The sequence below is a fragment of the Mus caroli genome, chromosome X (assembly GCF_900094665.2).
Source record: "Mus caroli chromosome X, CAROLI_EIJ_v1.1, whole genome shotgun sequence".
Lineage (NCBI taxonomy): Eukaryota > Metazoa > Chordata > Mammalia > Rodentia > Muridae > Mus > Mus caroli.
The window spans coordinates 94,287,157-94,308,317 of NC_034589.1; the positions used below are offsets into that span (position 1 = coordinate 94,287,157).

Below are 21,161 nucleotides of genomic sequence, written 5' to 3' on the forward strand. Positions count from 1 at the left end.
TCCACGTTCTTTCCAAGGTTCCCAAAATTCTTCTCAGCCTCCCCCTCCTGCCCTCCCCCATAGCGGCGCTGAAGGGTTAAACCGGGGTGGAGTCTAGAGATGAACGACAGCAGCCCTCACCAACTGCAACGGGGCAAGCGGGAAGAGCTGGGTGGGGCTGCCAGGCAGAGGTGAACCCCCACGCCCCCAGGCCCCGCCCCACGACTGGAGGCCCGAGTGGAACGGCAGGGGGCGGGGCAGCCAGGCCTGGCGGGCCCGTGGTTGGGCGTCCCGGCCGCCCCTTGAGGCATGGGGCGGGGTAGGTGAGGACCTCCTCCCTCGTTCCCTCTCTGGCCGCGCCGCCCCTCTCGCCCGCCCCTCCTCCTCCCTTTCCCACCCCTCGGAGTGGAGCTGCACATGCGGCTGCTCCCTGTTCTGTCCCGCCCAGCCACCGTCGCTCAGGAACGGGTCCCTGCAGCCCCCAGCCGATGGCAGGACAGTAGTCGCCTGTCAGGGGTCGTGAAGGACTGAGGCAGAGGCAGAGGCTCCCGGGCCTCAGATAGTGGTTGTCTCTGGAGGCCATGGGCTACCCAGAGGTAGAGCGCAGGGAACCCCTGCCTGCGGCAGCGCCAAGGGAGCGGGGCAGCCAGGGCTGCGGCTGTCGCGGGGCCCCTGCTCGGGCGGGCGAAGGGAACAGCTGCCGGCTCTTCCTGGGTTTCTTTGGCCTCTCGCTGGCCCTCCACCTGCTGACGCTGTGCTGCTACCTAGAGTTGCGGTCCGAATTGCGGCGGGAACGGGGAACCGAGTCCCGCCTCGGTGGCCCGGGTGCTCCTGGCACCTCTGGCACCCTAAGCAGCCCTGGGAGCCTCGACCCTGTGGGTCCCATCACCCGCCACCTCGGGCAGCCGTCCTTTCAACAGCAGCCTTTGGAACCGGGAGAAGATCCACTCCCCCCTGACTCCCAGGACCGGCACCAGGTGAGTCACCTAGGAGGGGCGGCGGCCTTGGAGGCCCCCTCCCCTGCTCGGTTGGGCGGGGGCCTGGGCCTCAGGGCTCAGGGGACTCTGCCACTCAGAGCCAAGTTCCAATGCAGGAGCTGGGAGTGGGCCGGAGTGCTGGGGAGAGGTTGTCCAGGGCAGGTTGTTCTCGGTTCCTTGCCTTGGCTCATCCAGACCCTCTCGGGTCCCGTGGACTTGGAAAGCCCAGCCTGCACGCGCCGCCCCCGGGGGGTGTGGGCTGCTTCGCGAAAAGTTGGCCTGCCTTGCACCCATCCGGGCGCGGAGGTGCCTGCGCCGCCCCCGTGGCCGTCTAACGGCGAGCAGCTTGGCCCCTCGTGCCCCCTGGTGAGTTTCTCTGCCCGTGGTGCTTGTTTCTTCGTGTCCCGAGCTGATGCCAGCACTAGCAGGCTCCTCTTTGGAGTTGGAGCTGTAAACAGCTGTACTAACTGTTCCACGCCCGTTGAAACAACTTTTAACCATACTTTCAGCGCTGGGTTCTTGTGCGCTGACCAGGACCTGAGCTTTTTCACACTTACCTGCAACTTGAGACAGATTCTCTTCTGCGTTCTAGTTAGGATCAGCGCCCCTGAGGAATTCTGGTAGAAATATGCCGTCTTGCTAGACAACTTCTGAACAGCAATTTCAAAAATCTATGGAAATAAAACTCACCCTTTGCATGCCGGTTCTGACACTCTTGTAGATGGAGTTGGATGCAGTGGATGTGAAGAGTTTTTTCTGCCTTTGAAACAGGAAGTCGGATTTTTGTTTTGTTTTTTGACAATCTTTAGAGTGTTTGTATCTCTTTTAGCAAACCATTATCGTAGTTGTTTATCTTACTCGTTATTCGAACAAATTTAGTGTACTTGATATTAAGTCTTCCTGTGGTTTCCATAGCTGTCTCACACTTGAATCTTAGGCAGAACATCCAAGAATCTTTTTGAGGTGGTTAAAGACTAATGGTGAATTTGTAACTTCTGGAGAAAATGACACGTTGTGTAAGTAAGCTACTTGAGATGAGGCATGGAAGCCTTCTGTACTCGGTGCTACACCCATAGTTATTGTCACAACTCTTTAAACATTATTTGTGTTGCTTTGACTTTCCAAGTTGTACACTTTAGAGGTGTCACATTCATAATAATACTCTAGTGTCAGAACACACACTTTCTCTTCTCTTCTTTTCCTTTCTCTCTCTGTCTCTCTCTCTTTCTTTCTTCCTTTCTTCCTTAACAATGTGCTTTGTAAAATTGCCTCAGACCTAAAATGTCTTTCAAAGACACTCAAATTTATATAACAGTTTATCAAAGAAAAGAATCAGTAGACGGGCTTCTCATACTTGAAATTGTAAACACTGGGGCTAAATGAGAATGAATTAGGACTCTGGGTCTTTTATTTACTACCCCCCTCCAGGATCCCAGTAGAGGTACTTAGCAGCTGCACATTGATATTCTCTCTCTCTCTCTCTCTCTCTCTCTCCCTCTCTCCCTCTCTCTGTATGTATGTACACACACACACACACACACACACACACACACACACACACATTCATTCAAATGAAATCAGGGAATTCAACTTCTTTACTCAAATGGTGGTCAAGGATTTTTGGCAATCAGGATGGACAGTGCTGGTTAGAGATTGGTGGGACAGCAGTATACTAGAGCTTCTGTGATGGCATGGGACTCTCACAGCTTTGCAATGGCCTTAAGTTGCTTACATCAGATGTAGCAAAGATACTTACGTGTTTCAGCACAGCTTCTTATCTGCTATCCTTTAGTCTAGTTTAGTCTATGGGGCAGTCAAAGCAATGATACCAGTTCTTTACATTTATAGCATTAATTGGAATTTATGTTTTCCAGATTTGTAAGGTACCGCCTGAATCTATTTTATTGATTCCTTTGGAGAACATACAGGCCTCAAGGGAGAAGTAAGTGGCCCAAGATATCCTAGCTTGAGTCAAAACTAGGATGAAGGTGCTCTCCCATCATCCAGTTTAGTACACAGTCCTCCATAATAGAGTTTCTCCATACTGAGAAACTTTGTTTATGAGGGGGGCGATGAAGGGACAACAGGTTGAAACTCCATAGTAGGCTTTTTACAAAATGAAGGGCTCAGATCTGTGTCATTTTGTTCTGCTCTAACTAATTTTGACCAGACTAAGTTTAACCATGTATTCCTTATTCATCTTGAATTTCACTTTCAGGAGAATTTTAGCCCACTGAAGACATTTTATCCCAGATTCAACTAATTTGTTTTGGTGATATTAACCTTAGCATATACACAAACAAACAAACAAATATATAAACGAATGAGTAAATAAATAAAGGAAAAGTTGATTGGCTAATCGATTTACATTGCTGTGCTATATCTTGGGTAACATTTCTAGTGCCCTGCTGCACCCTCTGCTGGTTTTTCAGTGACATTTAATCGTAGTATCTGCTGACAGTCAAAATTCTAAGTTGTGCTGACAGATTCTGATTCATAAATAAGAAAGTAAATAGCCTTGTGGGACTTGGCCATGTAGGTCTTATTTTATATTTTAGTTTTTCAACATAAGCAGCTGTTGTTACAGCAAACCTTGTACGCAGAGGACTAGAAACAAAGCCGGCATCTTCCAGTGGGTACTATACTTGGGTTTCCTACCAACATATTTAGAAAGAGTAAAGGGAAACTGATGCAACTAAACTGTGGTGAGCCCAACAATCAGTGGCTTTTCATTATGAGTGGTCAGACATGTATTTAGGCAAGGGAAAAGGTATTCATACTTATGAGATGGTTGGACTGTGGGCTCTTAATTATGACTCAAGGAAAGACTCCAGAAATCATTGAAGGTGTGTCTGTACCATACTGGAATTAAACAAACAAATAAAGCAGGATATGGAAAGAATTCAGGACACAAAGTAGGAATATAAGCAATTCTCTGCAAGGGAGATCTTGGAAAGGTAGGTACATGGTTTCATAAAAACTGAGAGGTTGACATTAGAGTTTCTGGAATCATGGGCTGTCTCCCTCAGCTGAAGAAGTAGCTGCATTTGGGTACTTAGTGAAGATAAATTTGATGGCTAGAGATGCACCAGTAGTGTCTGATTTTGACAACAAATAATTCAAAACATTGAAAATCACTGGATAGCACTATAGAGAAGAAGGTCTGGTCATGATTATGTCTCTCAAATGTCAAAAACATGGCGGAAAATCTCAGCAACATGTCAACAACAAAACAAACCTTTTTTCCATGAAGAAGAACAGACGTGATTTTTTCACTACAGTCAGAAAGAAAATTCTGATGGCTGTTACTCAAAAAAAAAAAATCTTATAGCCGATTGATAAGTCTCCAGAAACCCAAATGAATTGATCAAAAGTGGGGATTTTCTAGTTGTTGTTTTTCCAAACTGGAGAACTAGAGAGAAGTGGGGGAGGGAGGGATGGGGAGAGGATCAAAGATCAGAGTCTTCCAAATCAGGAGAGAGATGAGTAACATTGTTGGTATAATTTAATAATCTCAGCTCAATTTCTCTGTGGCAGATACAGTGTTGTTAAGTATCAGATGCTGGAGAGATGGCTCAGAGGTTAAGAGCACTGGTTGCTCTTCCAGAGGACCTGGGTTCAATTCCCAGCACCCACATGGCAGCTCAGAACTTCCTACAGCTCCAGTTCCAGGGGATCTAACAACCTCACACAGACAAGTATTAGTTGTCTTTTAATGTTGGTAAAAGTTCTGTTGAGAGAGACAGAGGTGGCATCTCATCAACTAAACTACAAGCAGATCAATAGGAACTTATTCAGGACTGTTTGAGATCTTTGAGATATATTCTTAATTATTTGAGGTGTTGTCATAGAAGACAGCTTTAATGATCAACATAAATCTTTGGGTATAACTAGCTCTGTTATTAGAATACCAAGTTTTGATACTCCTAATAACTAAGAATCATTCTGGGTGATTCATGCCAAACATAACAGATCCCACAAATTGTGTATATGGAATCTAGATAAAATAGGTTTTCATGAGTTTAAATGCAGACGTTCCAGTGTCTTATTTAAGTCTTTTGAAGAATGGCTATCATAATATCACTCTCATTTTTATCCCCACTAATTTTACTCCTGGAAGTCACCAACCATATTCTCTTTGGGAATTATTCTGCCGTTGTTACTGAGTTTCATCTTAATATTCTCCTTTCTTCACCTGAAAGCTCCTCAGAAATCTACTTTCTTCACGATTCCCAACATATCACTAGTTACAGCTAGGTAGAAATATAGTTGTTGAATTAAATTATTTTGGGACTTAGGTAACATTTATATAAAACAAAGCCATCAGGTCTGCTTCTCTCTGATCCTGCTAAGTCTGTGAACTGTCAGTTTTGCTTAGGTGAGTAAATAGTTGGTATGTTTCGCTGGTTTTGAAAATAATTGGGAAGTGAGGTGGAAATGAGGAATCCTAACTGTGTGATCTATTTCAGAGTTTCATGCCTTTCCTCTAAGATGGTACTAAAGGGTTTTTGTAATATATTGTTTGATGTTTCATATGCTGTTAGGCTCATCCTTCTCTCTTAGATCTTGTGAAAAACAAAAAAGAACTGTAATCTATTTGTAACTATGTTATAGAGAAGATCTCTTTATACTAGAGAATTTCTGAAGCAAATTTAATTCCTAAGAGCATTACCAAACCTTGTGCCTCTGACTGCAGCTGTTGTAGAGAACCCTCTTTGTCTGATTCCTCTGTAACTACTCAGTGCTTAGTCTCTCATTTCTATTCTTTTTCTTTACATTTTATTGACATATAACACACATACAGAAACACATGCACTTCATGATTGTGCCATTTGGTGAAATATTACAAAGTAAGGACACTCATGTTGCTTGCACCTAGGTGAAGAAATAAAACATTTTACCATTCTGCAAATCCTTAATTGTGTCCATCTTTATCACCAAATGATCCTCACTCTCCAAAGATAATGACTGTCTTCACTTCTAGTATCAGAAATAATTTTGTTCATTTGAACTGTACATAAATGGAATCAGATAGATGTATTCTTTTGAGTCTTGTGGTTTTTGGTTAGCACTATATTTGTGATAACCATATTGTTGCAAGGAGAATTTTTAAAATTTATATCTTTGTGTGTTCTGTTGTTGAAATACATCATAATTTATAAATTCCTTATCATGATAATAACTATGTATGATATTTCCAGTTTGAAGTTATTATGAATAATGTTTCAGATATTTTTATACAAGTCCACTTATTAGAATTTCCATTGACTATTTATCTAGGATTAGTTTCTGTGTAGTGGAGAATACATATTTTGAAGTTATTGATGATGTTCTAAGTTCCCGACAATTTGTTTCTCACCAGCAATGAATGAGAAGTACTGTCATGCTGGTGAGTGGGTTTGTAGTGAACTTTTCTGTTTGTATGTGATCTTGGGAATCAAACCCAAGCCTTCAGGTTCTCTAGGTAAGTAGTCTACACGTGACTTACATCCTTAATTTTATCTTAAAGGATTTTAAAGGATTCTTCACTGAAGACTGATGAGGTTGTACTCCTTATCATGTGCTGTTATCAATTTAGGCATCTTCATGAAGTACTTATCCATCTATTTATATCTATATCTATATCTAATCTATGTCTGTATGTAGATGTTTATATAATATATAAACTATTTTCCTGTCCACTTACACTGTTTTTACAGATTTCTTATATAATTAAAAATCCGTTATTTTTATTTTTAATTATGTGTATGTGTGCTTGTGTCTATGTGGGAGTATGTGAGTGCAGAGAGTAGAATTCCCAGGAGCTGGAGTTGTGAGCCCCCTGACATGGGTGCTTTCAAGTCCTCTTCTGGAACAACAAGCTCTCTCAACTGCTGAGCCATTTCTCTAGCCCTAAAAAATCTTTATATACATTGGAAATTACTTCTTATGTTTTGAAAAACAGTTTCAAATTTGTGGCCTACTTTTATAATATCTTTTGATGAACAAAAGGCTTTAATTTTAATGTGTCAAATTTTTCTTTCATGGATAGTGTTTTTGTAACCTGTTTAAGAAGTATTTTTCCAGGGCTGAAGAGATGTCTCAGTGAGTTTGGTTCCATGCACCCACTATTAGACAGCCCATAACCACCTAACTTCCTCTGTGATGAAGCTCTCTTACACACATACACACACACACCCCACAAACACAAAACAAGCCTGTTTTTAAAAGTATTTTCTCACTTTGAAATCACTAGACATGCTCTTCCATTATCATTTCGAAGTTTTGTATTTGTGCCATTCACAGTTAGAAAAGCTAGCCACCTGGGATTGATTTTGTGTATGGTAGAGACATAGAGGTCAGGCCCTATATTTTTCCATGTAAGTATCCAACTGATCTTGTCCTATTTATTATATGGATTTTTTTATACTTTTCTACATTCTTACTTTTTCATCCATCCATTGTTTATATACACTCAAAATTGTTCCTGAGTTGTTTATTCTATTCTGTTGATCTGTTTCTCATCAGTCTATTTTCTGTTGCTAGAACAAAATAATTGAGGCTTGGTATTTGAAAGTGAAAGAGATTACTTAGGTCATTTTGGAGATTCAAAAACAACCATTCAGCTTGAGTGAGAGTACCCTTGGCTAGATAACAAAATGGTGGAGAAAGGCAAAGAGACTACATGCAGAAAAGGGAAAATTTGTATGGGTTGGCCTCATTTCAGAGCAACTTACCCCTTTGAGAACTAATGTACTCTGTAAGAAAAGGGTGTATACCTTCTAAAGGCAGTACCCTCAGTGATGAAATTACCTTGCATGTAGCCTTACCTCTTAAAAGTTCTACCATATCAACAGTGCCATACAGGGTTAAGCATCCCTCACATGAATCCTTGGGATACAAAACCACAGCCAGGCCATAGCACACCAGTACTAACAGTGTTAGTTACTGAACCCTATAATAAGCTCTTGGTATCTGGGAAAGTAAGTCCTTCCAACTTGGCCTTTTAAAACCACCTTGGATACTCTTAGCATTAACATTTTCACATGTATTTTAGAATTGGCTTTTTATGTACCTCAAGAAAAGGGAAACCTCTTAGAATTCTTATTGCGATTACATTGAATTTAAAAATTGTATTAGTTAAGGTTTCTTTTCTATTGCTGAGATAAAACATTATGACCAAGAGTTTAACTGAGCTTCCAGTTCCAGAGGGTGTTTATGACAAAAGGATGAAAGCCTGAAGGGGTGGCTGTAGACAGAGCTAGAACAGCACCAAGAGCTCACATTTGGATGTTACAGAACACAATAGGAATGGGGAAGTCTTTTGAAACCTCAAGCCCTCCCTATAGTGACACACCACCTCCAAGAAGGCCATAGCTCCAAATCCTTCCCCAAGAGTTCCAGCAACTGGTGAACAGACATGAACCCATGGGGGAACATGCTCATTCAAATAAAAAAATCAACTTAGGAAAAAAAAATCACAGCATCCAATTCAGGAACATCATATATTCTTCCATGTCTTTAATTCTTGCTCATTTTCCTACTGATATTTTTTAATGTTTATATAGAGGTTTTCCAAGGTGTTTTTTATGCCATTGTATATGATAACTATGATGGAGGTTGTGTTCCACCATGTAGATTCCAATCCCTGCCCCCACCCCCCGACTACCAAGAGTTCACCTGAGAATTGTCTTCTGAGGCACACTTTTCAACCAAGGAAAGACCTCCTTCCTTGACTGCCTGTGTCTAATGACTAATCACTGTAGAGCTATAAATCACTTCCCCTTTCTTTTAAATTAGGAAAACATTGAAGAGTCATATACAAGCCATACTAGCTCAAGAGTTCAATATAAATTTGGTTAGGACAATTTGGGGATTGACTTTTTCCTTGTCTTGCACATATGTGGATCCCCAAAGCACTATCTATAAAAAGTCCTTCATGTTAATATAAGACTTTCAGTTGACTTCGTAGGAATTCCAATGTAAGTCTATATAATTTAAAAAAAAATTTTGTGATTATAACATTATGACATCATTTCCTCTTCAAACCCTCCATCCATCCAAATTCTCTCATGTAGCTTCCCTTGTTCATTTTCAAATTCATGATCTCTATTTAAAAATTGCTTTAAGTTTAACTTTAATTGCTTTTTGCTGGTGTTTAGAAATGTAGTTTAATTTTACATATCAAGTTTGTATCCAAAGATTTGCTAAACTCACTTATTTATCCTAATAATTTATTTGCATGTTCTTTTGGATTTTTCACATGTCTACTAAAGTGTTCATGGAAAATATTTTTAAAATGTTATTTTTTTCCTTTTTAATCTAGATAGCTTAAAAGTTTTCCTTTGACCAAAGAGCATACACCACAGCCTGGACCTAGGTCTTCTCACACATATGTAGCAGATGTACAGCTTGAACAACTGGAGTGGGGGCTATCCCAAATCTGTTACCAAAAAGCTGTTATCCCAAAAGTTGAGCTGCCTTGTCTGGCCTCTGTGGGAGAGGATGCACCTAGCCTTATGGAGACTTGAAGTGCCAGGGTGGGAGGATACCCTGGAGGGCCCCACCCACTCAGAGGAGAAGGGGATGGGGGATGAAGGAAGAATTGTGGGAGGGAGTGACTAGGAGGGGGCAGTGAGCAGGAGGTAAAGTGAATAAGAAAAATAATTAAATTAAATTTTAAAAAGTTTTCTTTGTGTTGGTCAATTATTCCTGGGTTTGGGGCCTGCCCTGGAGTGTAGTTGATAGTAGTTGATATACCCAATGACTGTCCATGGGAGAAACCTGACTTTCCCTCTGCTGGAAGCTTTCAGTTGCAAATAGATTCTTGGTTGGTTGAGGGTGGGATCCAGAGTTCACCTTACTCTCTCATTATGGGGATCCTGTCTAGCTTGAACCTGTCCAGGTCTTGTGAATGCTTTCACATTCTCAGAGTTCATTCCTGTTATTGTACCATTCCTGTTGTGTCTGCAAGAAACATTGTTTTTCTTGGAGTCATCTATCTATCCTCTCTGGCTCTTACTATGTTTCCTTTTGTTTATTTGACTTGATTTTCTCTTTTTGTTGTTTTCTTATTTTTACACATATGGATACACAGCTCACCCCGGAGAGAGAGAGAAAGAGAGAGAGAGAGAGAGAGAGAGAGAGAGAGAGAGAGAGAGAGAGAGAGAGAGAGAGAACATGAAGTTTCGGGAGAAAGGTGTGGAGAATCTGGGAGAAGTTGGGGGAGGGAGAAAGAATATGATCAAAATATATTATATAAAAAAACTTTAAAAGTAAGAAAGTTTCCTTTATTATAATGTCTAGAAATTTCCAGATAATGTTGAGTGGAAGTAGTAATAGGCCTCGTTGTTCACTACTGATCAGAGCAAAATTTTATTTTTACTGTTTGTCATAGGTTATATTATTATTGTTAGTTTAAAAAGATATCAGTTTTAAACTTTTAGTTTTCAAAGGTTTTAAAATCACATCAGGAATGACATCATTGTATCATGGTTTTCTTTTATATGTTAAACTAGTCACAAGATTTTTCCCTCTTTATTCTGTTAATGTGGTCTGAAGCTAACCTTAGACCCTTAGGATAAAACCTTTTAGCTCCAGTGTACCATTCAGTTCATATATGTCTAGAATTATTTTACTAACCTTTCATTTAAAATCTTTGATCTTTATTTATGAGCAAGATGAGCATGTAATTTTCTTTCATTATCAAGTTTGGATATCAAGGTTATTTTATGCTGTTATTACAATTGTGTTTATTTTATTTGGTCCTTACAACCATTTATATAACATTGATAATATTTTTCCCTTAGCTGTTTGGAAGAATTCATGAAGTCATTTTACCCTAGGGGAGGTTAAATTGTGTTTGATATCCTAATAAACATAGGACTTTCAGACAATAGCTAACAATATAATAAAATACTTAGAAATACATTTAATCAAGAGCATCAGAGGCCAGAACACTAAAATCTATAAAACAATGATGAAAGAAGTTGAAGACTGCAGAAATAAATGAGAATAGATTCCATATCTGTGTATCAGAAGAAGCAAAATTGGTGAAATTTCCATACTATCCAAAGAAAACTGCCAATTCAATGAAAACTCCAATATTCCAGTAACACAAGCCAGGTATGATGTCTCATAACTATAACTCTAGCCCTTGGGAGGCTAATGCAGAAGGATTGTCAGTTCAAGGGTAGCCTTGATGACCTTATCTCAAAAAACAAAACAAAACAAAATAATCAATGACATGTTATAGAATTAGAAATTGTGAAATTCATAGGGAACCACAAGATATCTCAATCGATTTCTATTATCAATTGTATATCTTATTTTTGTACTACATGACTGTTTTGTCATATGCTTGTTTGCTTTTTAATGAATGGCATAATATATAATGTTATTAATTATGATATATTATATAAAATATTTGTGCTATATGCATTATATAATATAATATATAATGATAACGTATTATTTATATTGTATTTAATATAAAAATAATATTGTATAATACATACACACACATATATGGCTTCAGTTGCTTTTATCTTTATCAAAATAGGATTTATGTTTCTGGAAATTGGCCTCAGATACTAACAATCCTATGTTATCTTAATCCAACATGATACTGAGATCATCAGAAACTGGCTTTCTATCCAAATAGAAGTTGATTTATCATTTATTTAAAATATTGTTATAGTTTAGAACCTAAAAGTTGGTATTTTTTTCTGGGTTCTTCTTTCTAGATGGGTCATAAATTTCAGTTTTTTCTTTTTCTCCACTGACTCCCAAGTTTGGCCTTTTAATAGTATGACATATTATGTAAATATCATACTAATTTTTGTATAGTTTTCTTGGCAGGAAATGTCGTTCAAATTGCTAATTAGTCCATTACTAAAAACATAAGCAACTCATCATATTTATAGATATTTATGCATTATCACCTTTTAACATGTACCAAGGGGTACACCGATGTGGAGATACAACTGTTGACCCGGTCAGAGAGAGTTTCTGCAGTCATGGAATTCTGAGTCAGGTGAATAGGCTAGAACAAGTCAACTTGATGGTGAAGCAGTAGGGTTAATCTTACAGCTTGGAGTATCTGGAACACATGGTAATTTGGAACAAAAAAGATGAACACCTGGCTCAAACTTTTGAAACCAAGGGACATTTTCTTGATGAAGCATCTTTTGAGTTTAAAACTGAAAAAAAGTCATTATCTGGATAATTTTATTTCCAGTAATAGGAGCTGATTATGCAAAGTCTTGGAGGTGAGAGAGAACATGGCATATTCAAGGGATGGAAAATCTAATATTTATAAAGCCATAGTTATGAGTCCATTATGGTACTGGCATAAGGTAGACATTATGGATCAATGGAACAGAATTGAGAACCCTTATATTATAACCAACTGATCTTTTACAAACATAAAAGACAGTTCACCAAAGTACAAGATTCCCTATTGAAATTAAGGTGCTAGGAAAATCATGTATCCACATTTTTAAAAGGGGTGAACTTAAAAAAAAGGCCTAAATGACCTTGATAGACATTTCTCAAAAACAAAACAAAACAAATAGATGCACAATATCTATATGAAAATAACTATAGGAATATCACTACCAACCATGGACTGCAAATTAAAATTGCCATCAAAGCTACCTCTCCCCATTATGAATCACTAATATCAACAACACAGACTAAAGATAAGCAATGTTGAAGATGTTGAGGAAAGGGAACTCATTTCACACACTACCAGTCAACTATGTATACATATGCCATAATATCAAATTATGGAAGTGTTTCAAAAATTTAAAAGAGATCACATATGATTCAGCAGTCCTGCTTCTGAGTATATGTTATAGTTTGACTATGAAATGTCCCCCATAGACTTATGTTTGAATACTTGGTCTCCAGCTGGTAGAGCTGTTTTGGGAAGGTTGTGGAACCTTTAAGATGTGGAGACTTGCTGGAAGAAAGGAGTCACCAGACAGGCTTTGAGGCTTTACAGTCCAGCTCTGTCTCTCACTTATTCTCTGCTTCTGTACTGAGGATTCAGTGTGTGGAGCCAGCCTCCTGCTGCCAGCAGCCGCTATGCCTTCCCCGCCTTGTTGGCTTGGGTTCCCTTGAACTCTAATCCGAAGTAAACTTTTCCCCTTCTAAACGTGCTTCTTGTCAGGTATTTTTGTCACACTAGAAAGAAAAATACCTTGTACTGCATGTATCCAACAGAAATGAACTATGTCTCTGGAAGAGGTATCTGGGCTCTGGAACATTATTTGCAGGAGCTAACAAATGGAAATAACCTATGTAGTGCTCGGCTCAGGTGATGATGAACGGGTACAAAATGTGGTACGGCCAGGTAAGGCTGTATGAGTGGTCACACTTCACAGACACAGGAGGCAGGGGGATCGCAAGTTCAAGGCCAGCCTGGAGCATAGAGCAAAACCCTACCTGAAAGCAAACACACAAAACAACCCACAAAATGAAATAGAAAATGAAAAAAAAAACAACAACAAAAATCACAAAAATGAAATCCTGTTATTTGTAATAGAATAAACAGAGCTGGAAATTATTATTAAATGAAATAAATCAGGCAGAGAACGGAGATCTCACGCACATGTAGAACAACAAGTTAATTGTATACAAGGTAAGAATAGAAAGATGGTTACTAGATGGTGGGGAATAGGTAGGTGGGGAGGAGTGATGAAAAATTATTGATCAATGAGTATTAGATTACAGATATATGGAAAAGGATGATCTGTTATGCTGTTGCAGAGTAGAGTGACCATAGATAAAGTATGTTTCAAAAGCTATAAAAAAGATTTTGTGTAGGGGCTCACAGACACTGAAGTGGCAATTATGGAGCATGCATGGATCTGCTCTAGGTCCCCTGCATATATGGTATAGTTATTAGCTTGGTGTTTTTGTTTTTGGGTCCTAACAATGGGAATGGCCATTGTCTCCTGGGACCTTTCCTTCTCCTACTGGGTTGACTTGTCCAGCTTTAATATGACAGGAGGTGTCTAGTCTTTTTGTAACTTCTTATGCCATGCTTGGTTCATATCCCTGGAAGACTTGCTTTTTTCTGAAGGGAAAGGGAGGCTGAGTGGATCTGTGGAAGAGGGCAGATAAAGGGTGGGGACTGGGAAGAGTGGAGTGAGGGGAAACTGCTATTGGGAATTATAGTATGAGAAGAATAAATAAAGATTTTAAAGTTTTTTTCACTATAAAGAATAATCCTTGGTTGATTAGATAGATGTGTTTAACCTGATTTAATCACTATGCCTTAGATACTCTGGTTTCGTTTTATTCTTATATATATCTTGCCTCTTAGATACAGTCTACAGTGCATTCATGTGTTAAAACATTATACAGTGTGCTAATATATGTATATATTTTATGTTTTAATCTATCAATTTAAAAAGTTTAAAAAGCCATGAGTCAAATTAAATAAAAAAGTGAATGTTGGTATATGCAACACACCATACCCCTGAATTTACTTTTGAATAGCCTTAGTTTAAAATGCTAGAACAACACTTTTAGAAGAAAACAGAAAAGAATTATGACCTTCATATTGAGCAAAGATTTCTTAGACATGGAACCAAAAACATAGTCAAACAACAACACACAGAAGTGAATTGTATTTGGGAAAAAATGTTTTTCTAAAGAAGCCTTTGAAAATATGAAAAGAAACATGAAAGTAGGGGAAAATGTTTCCAAAATAGGCCTCTTGAAATGTGATGAATAAGAAGACAAAGTAGAGAAAAGATGCATACATTTTTATCAAAGACGATGCACAAATGTCCAAAATACACAAAAATATGCTCAACACTGTTACCTTAGAAATGCATCATTTTATACCTATTAGAATGGCCATAATGAAAAAAGTAATAAACAATGGAGGTGTAGAGAATGGGAACACTAACACATTGCTGGTGGGCATGTTAAATGATAGAGTAGTCTTGAAAAATGGGTTTCCACCCCTTTAATAAGTTAACATAGAATTACTTATTGCATAATGACCCAATTCTACTTGTATGCTTGTGCCCAAAAGAATTGAAAATGTCTGTTCACACAAAAACCTCTACAGGAATGTTCAAAGTAAGTGGTATTCATAATTTTCATTTCAAACCAAATGTCTGATGAATAAAGAAATGTGGCAAAAATTCTAATAGAATATATTTCAGCCATAAAGAGGAATGAAGTTTGAATATGTTACAACATGGTAGGATCTCAAAAATATGGTAAGTGAAAAGAGCCAGTCACAAAGACCTGCATCATATTGCATAATTCTATTTGTATGAAATATCCAGAATAAGCAAGTATGTGGAGACAAAAATGAGATTAGTGAGTATCTGTGGTGAGTAGTAGGACTGAAGATCCACTAACTATGGACATGAGGGCACTTATTGTGGGAAAGAAAAGATTTCAAAACTGATTTTTACTATGACTAGGGTAGGAGTAGTGGTGCTTTAAAGAAAATGATGCAAGAGATATCATGAAATTACACAGTTCAATACAATTCCTACAAAAATAAGTGAATTCTGTGGTGCGTGAATTATATCTTGATGCATTTGTTATTCTTTAAAAAATCATAAAGTAAATGTCTAAGAGATGTTAGTTGTTTCAGAGTGATATTTATCTTCATATGAAGGGAATCTTCAAGACTGTTCATTCCAAATGCTTAAAACTTTTTCCATAATAGGTGACTTCAGGATTCTAACGCAGAATTAAACTCACCCAGCAGCATCAGGGCTGTCAGGCTATTCATTTTTACTGTGAAGGACTGTACTGGCCATTTTGTTGTGCACTTCAGAGTAAGAATCTTTAATTTGTGGGACTATAAATGAGTTAGTGTAGATAGATGCTAGCATGCACAAATAGCCATCTGTGGTTTGAATATCTCCCTCTAAGACCCATGTTGAAATTTAATTAGCATTGCAAGAGTATTAGGTAGTGGGACCTTTAAGTGGTGATTAGTCAATGAGGCCCCATGAATAAATGCTATTATAGAAATGCATCAGGAGTCATGGGAGTAGACCCCCAATTCATATCCATCTGTGTTATATTCTCAATCGATCATCTACCTTCCAGTATCATTTCAGCCTTCAGAATTGTGAGAAAGAAAACAAAGTTCTTTCTTTGCTGTGTTTGTTTGTTTCTTTGAAACAGGGTTGCGTGCAGTCCAGGTCGGCCTCAAACTTGTTTGGTAGCTGAGGATAAAGTGTTGACTACTATCCAAGCTTTCGCTTCTATTCTTACATGCTAGGGTTATAGGCATGTGCCACCATGCCTGGCTCAATACATTTATTTACTTTATGAATTACCCAATTTCTGGTATTCTGTTACAGCAGCACAAAACAGACTGAGATAAGGCCTAGCTAATTACTTACACTACAGTGGGCAGTAATTAATTCTGGCTCACAATTGTTATCTCTCTTTTCCTCTTCTGCCCTGTCCATTACTCACTTCCTTTGCCTCTATGTCTCTATGACTTTTATTCTTACTCTTTCTGATAGAGATAGGGGAAATATTCTAAGATTCTGCTTAGACTCTTTTTTCAGACTTCTAGGTTTAATATATATCATTCAGATGAATGTGAATGTCATTTTAACCAGTGTATTAGTGTTGGAGAACTTTTTAAAAACCTACCTGTGTGTGGCCACAGCTTGTCCCACATCTTCAGACTCTTTGGAGTGTATCTATGGCTTCTTCGATAATACTGATGCTCGTCTCCATTTGGGAATCACTGCTCTTAAGGGAGAAAATAAAAACAAGAGTGTGAGTGATATCAGCGTTGATCGCCTTCCTAGCTTCAGTTCCTTTATTGTTGGCTATTACACTTTTGCCACTTTTGTGACTAGTCCTACCTTTGATAATCACTGATTCAAGAGTTTGTGTGGTAGTGAATGCTTAATGAGCACACCATTTAGAAAATTAGCTAATGATTGTGTGTCTTTTGGGGAGAGAGGAATTAGACTTCAGTTGTCATCTCCGCAGCCAGATGCTAGGGCTATGTGCTTGCAATAACTGAGGGAAAGAGGAGTTCCCTGTCCTTTGTGGCTTCCTAGGGATTTTCCTGCTGGTAGCTGCTAAGACCACTTTAAAATAATAGGCCGCTGGGTAATTTTCCCCATGTATACCCACTTGTCAGTGGGCCTGCACTTCCGAGATGAAGAGTCATGTTTATTGGAGTGAGAGTGTATAGTATGGTTTGAAAGCAGACAGCCACAAAGAAATTGATTTTCAAAAGGAGATTACTGCTCAATTTGATTTTGTGGTTTACAGATCTTTAGTCTTTCAACCTGCCACGCCATTTACCTGCAAGGACAATCAATCAAAGTTTAAACAGCAGTGTGTGCCTAGAAGCATTGGATGGTTCTAGAGCACTTTTAAAAATATTCATTTATTATTATTGTTGGGGTGGTGGCTGCCATAATGCAATGCATATGTGTAGGCCAGAAGAGTATCCTGTAAAGTCAGTTCTTTTCCTGTTATCCTGCTCCTGGGGATCAAACAGGTCTTCTTGCCTAGCTCTTCAGCCAGCCGAGCCAGCTCACTGGCCCTAAAGTCCTTTTAATGTATAAGCTAAATTATTAAGGTGGTGAAACAGAGGGCTTTTTCTGGAAGGAATCTTACATCTTTATTCAGACTCATGAAAAGGAGAGTGGCAGATTTCAGGTGGGCGTTTCCTCAAATTTTCAGTGAGTTACTATCAAGGATAAAAGGCAATGCTTGTGACGGTTCTAGTTCTCAAAACTGATTTAGCTAGCAGAGTCAACCAAGAAGTATAAACTTCCTTTGTTCTTAATGACATCAGACAACCCTGTTAGGTGCCATTAGTTTTTGCATGGATTTCCAGCTGCCACCTCAAATTTAGTTAGCTAAATTGAATTCATCTTCACTTTTCCCTTCCCCTACCACACACACTACATTTTAGAAAATTAAACTGTGGTTTCATTCTTTCAATAACGGAGGCATAAAATCTCAGATGCATTTTAACCTCTCCTCTTCCCTATTCTACTCAGACTTAGCATTCCAGTTGCTAAATCGATTCATCCTTTCTGATGTTGATTTACATTGTTTGTGTCACATGCATCTAGTTGCTCTGTTAGAATTCTGATTGTATTTGGTTTAGCTGATCTTCAAGTTCCCTCTTCCAAATCTGTGATCCTTCCTCAGCTTATTTCCTGTAGTATTAATTATGAACTAGGGAGTTCTTTTGTTCTCTATTGCAACTTTTCATGTCTCCTCCCCACCCAACTAACTACCTTTGCTCTCTGCTTTGTTGCCTATACAGAAAACTTCAGAGTCTTTTTTGTAAACCTTCTTGAACAGTTCTGTCCCACTGGTCATTGCTCGCTATCTCTGTGAGTTCAGTTTCCTCCAGAGCAACCCCACTGTCACACCTCTCTCATTCTTGCCTTTATTCACATATTTCCAAAAGCTGAATGCTCAACCTCTTCGTGGAGCCTCGGGCTCTGAGAGCTTTGCTCAAATTTTATCTTTCTGATAAATTCATCCATCTCAGCATTCTAAATCCTTCATTTGCCATTGTATTGAACTGTAGATTATCTTGTTTCCTTAATTAATTGAAAAGGGTTTTGAAGGCAGAGACTGAAACTGTTCTTTATAAATTACAGCCGGTTACACTGACTTTTAGCAGAAACCTCTAGTTACATATAAATTGGTTTTCTCCCTTTGCATTCATACCTTCATTGTTGCGTCATTTCTCTTGTTAAAATTTTTCTTTTGATGATAGAATACTCTTATATTTAAGGTCAAATTTAAATATGTGAAACCTTTTCTGATCATTTAGCCCTTAGTAATATTTTTCTTTATTTTGTCTCAAATAAATTTGCATTTATGACATGCTTGACACTCTATGTGGCTATTTAAGAGTTTGAAAGGTAAAATTAATCCCTATTATTAGGGACAGGCTAAAATTGGGAAGGGATATTTGAGGTAGAGGAAGCAACATGATCAAAGACTTAGAGACAGTGGATTGTATGCTTGGGTAAAAGCCTGGAACCCATGAGTTATTTGTTTGGTCTAGAACTATGTGTCATCTTACATCAGCTCTGTGATAGTGTTCTATTGTATAATACAAAATCGGGGTGAATCTCCCACTTGCTGAATACTCAGCTTCTGTTTTCTTTTCCATTTTCATTGTGGGAAGAAAGTTGGTGACTGGGGAAATCTGGGTTCCTGTATTTCACAAGAGAAGACAAAACTGATGAAGACCTTTGGAGCAGGGCCACATGAAGGTCAAACCTTGTATGTTCTCTTTGAGGACTAGCTAGACATTTACTTTGCTAAATTAGCTCCTTTAAGCCACTCTTGCTAAAGTTCCTTTTCGGGGGGGGGAGACATAAACTACATTTACCCATCCTCCCAAGGTTCCAACAAGAAACTGAGGCAAGAGTCCACCATAGTTTACTCTGGGGAACTAATGAATTTGTTGAGCTTCATCACAGAGCCCAAGTAGGGGGTTACTTACAGGGATCCAGATATGCTCCCCCCTACTTCCCATGCCTACAAAGTGTTACCAAGCAGGAATGAAGGCTTTCCATAGTCACATAGATGATTCACCTTTGCCCCCTCCAGTCTTCTTTAGCCTCTATATAGTCTAGCCCTTCCCCACCAGGCCATGTGAAGGTGAAGAATTGCCAGAGTGGCTTCAGTAGGATACTTAGGTGAGACTCTCATACCCTATTCCCTCCATCCTTTCCCCCACCTGTGCGTGTGTCCGCGTGTGTAAACTGGCCGCTAGCCCATCTGGGATGATCTTTTGCATTTTGCAAAATGATGAAACAGCCAAAGATGGGTGTTTGGCTTAAAGGACAGGGCAATCACTCAAGACTCCTTGTTCCAGTAATCAGCAACTCTCCGGACCCTTTATTTCCAGGTCCTTGTGCCTTAACAAAACCCAGGCCTAGAGTCAGCTGTTCTATTTGACGGTTCTCAGTTCTACATGATTGGAGAGAATTCTAGATTAGTGGGACTGCAAATTCAGTTTTTAGTTCTTTCTCCCTTTGTACCCCCAGGTCTTCTTGTCCCCTCCTTATCTCCCTGCCCCCACTCCCTGGTTTGGTCCTTTTTCTGTTCACAGCAGCAATTCCATGCTTTCACTTTGGTCCATAAAGCCCCTGCTGTGTTATATTCACTTTATTTTCAACTGTTAAATTTAATTCCTATTACAGTAAAAAAAAAAATCAAGATTGGCATTAAGATCACTCACAAATCCCTTTCTTCCCTCACTGTTAACTTCCACAGATGGAACCCATACCTTCTGTGCTCCTTTCTCAATAGAGGAAGCATGTTCTTCATTTCAAGACCAGACCTTTCACTTGAACTTCAGATTCCTTTCCCCCCCTCATCTTTCCTTAGTACTTTTTCATTGTCAGTTTCTTCTGTATCTTTTTGGTTTTCTTTTGAGACAAAATCGTATCATGAATCCCAAGCTGACTTCCAACTTTCAGTCTTCCTGCCTCAGCCGCTGAAATTCTGAGATAATAGATGTGTGCCAGAATGCTCAGCTTCCCCTGTATCTTCGATCTTCTCAGAAGTCTTTATTGTTTATACAACCATGCTTATGTTTTATCCTGTATGTGTGTATGTGCGTGTGTGTAAACTAATTTGACCCAGCATATTTTTTTTTATTTTTCAATTTTGTCATAGTCTTTATTTTACTTTAATTTAGTTTTATTTATGTAATTTTTAAAATCTCATTTAATCCTACAGGTCCTTTGTGTATGTATATAGTATGGCATCCAGTTTGGGGATTTAATTTTTATTTTATTTTATTTAATTTTTAGAAGATTCCTCAGTGTGAGAATGAGTGGGTCTCTGTTTCTTTTTTTTAATTAGGTATTTTTTTCATTTACATTTCCAATGCTATCCCAAAAGTCCCCCATACCCTCTCCCCCCCACCCCCACTCCCACTTCTTGGCCCTGGCGTTCCCCTGTACTGAGGCATATAAAATTTGCATGACCAATGGGCATCTCTTCCCAATGATGGCCAACCAGGCCATCTTCTGATATATATATGCAGCTAGAGACATGAGCTCCCGGGGGGGCCACTGGTTAGTTCATGTTGTTGTTCCACCTATAGGGTTGCAGACCCCTTTAGCTCCTTGGGTACTNTCTCTAGCTCCTCCATTGGGGGCCCTGTGATCCATCCAATAGCTGATTGTGAGCATCCACTTCTGTATTTGCTAGGCCTCG

At 39.1% G+C, this 21,161-nt stretch overlaps 1 protein-coding gene across 6 annotated transcripts in view; it reads left to right on the plus strand.

Annotated features, from left to right (window-relative positions):
• Positions 1-321: 321 nt before the first annotated feature.
• Eda (ectodysplasin A) overlaps positions 322-21,161 on the plus strand; it is a 397,585-nt gene continuing 376,745 nt past the window's right edge. For 5 of the 6 annotated variants that reach the window (XM_021152867.1, XM_021152868.1, XM_021152869.1 and 2 more), the window contains exon 1: positions 322-956. In XM_021152867.1, coding sequence (XP_021008526.1) covers positions 561-956 — 396 coding nt within the window. In that variant the 5' untranslated portion in view covers positions 322-560. Of the gene's footprint in view, positions 957-5,283; positions 5,335-21,161 lie in introns of all 6 variants that reach the window. The other variant, XM_021152877.1, reaches the window with a different exon arrangement.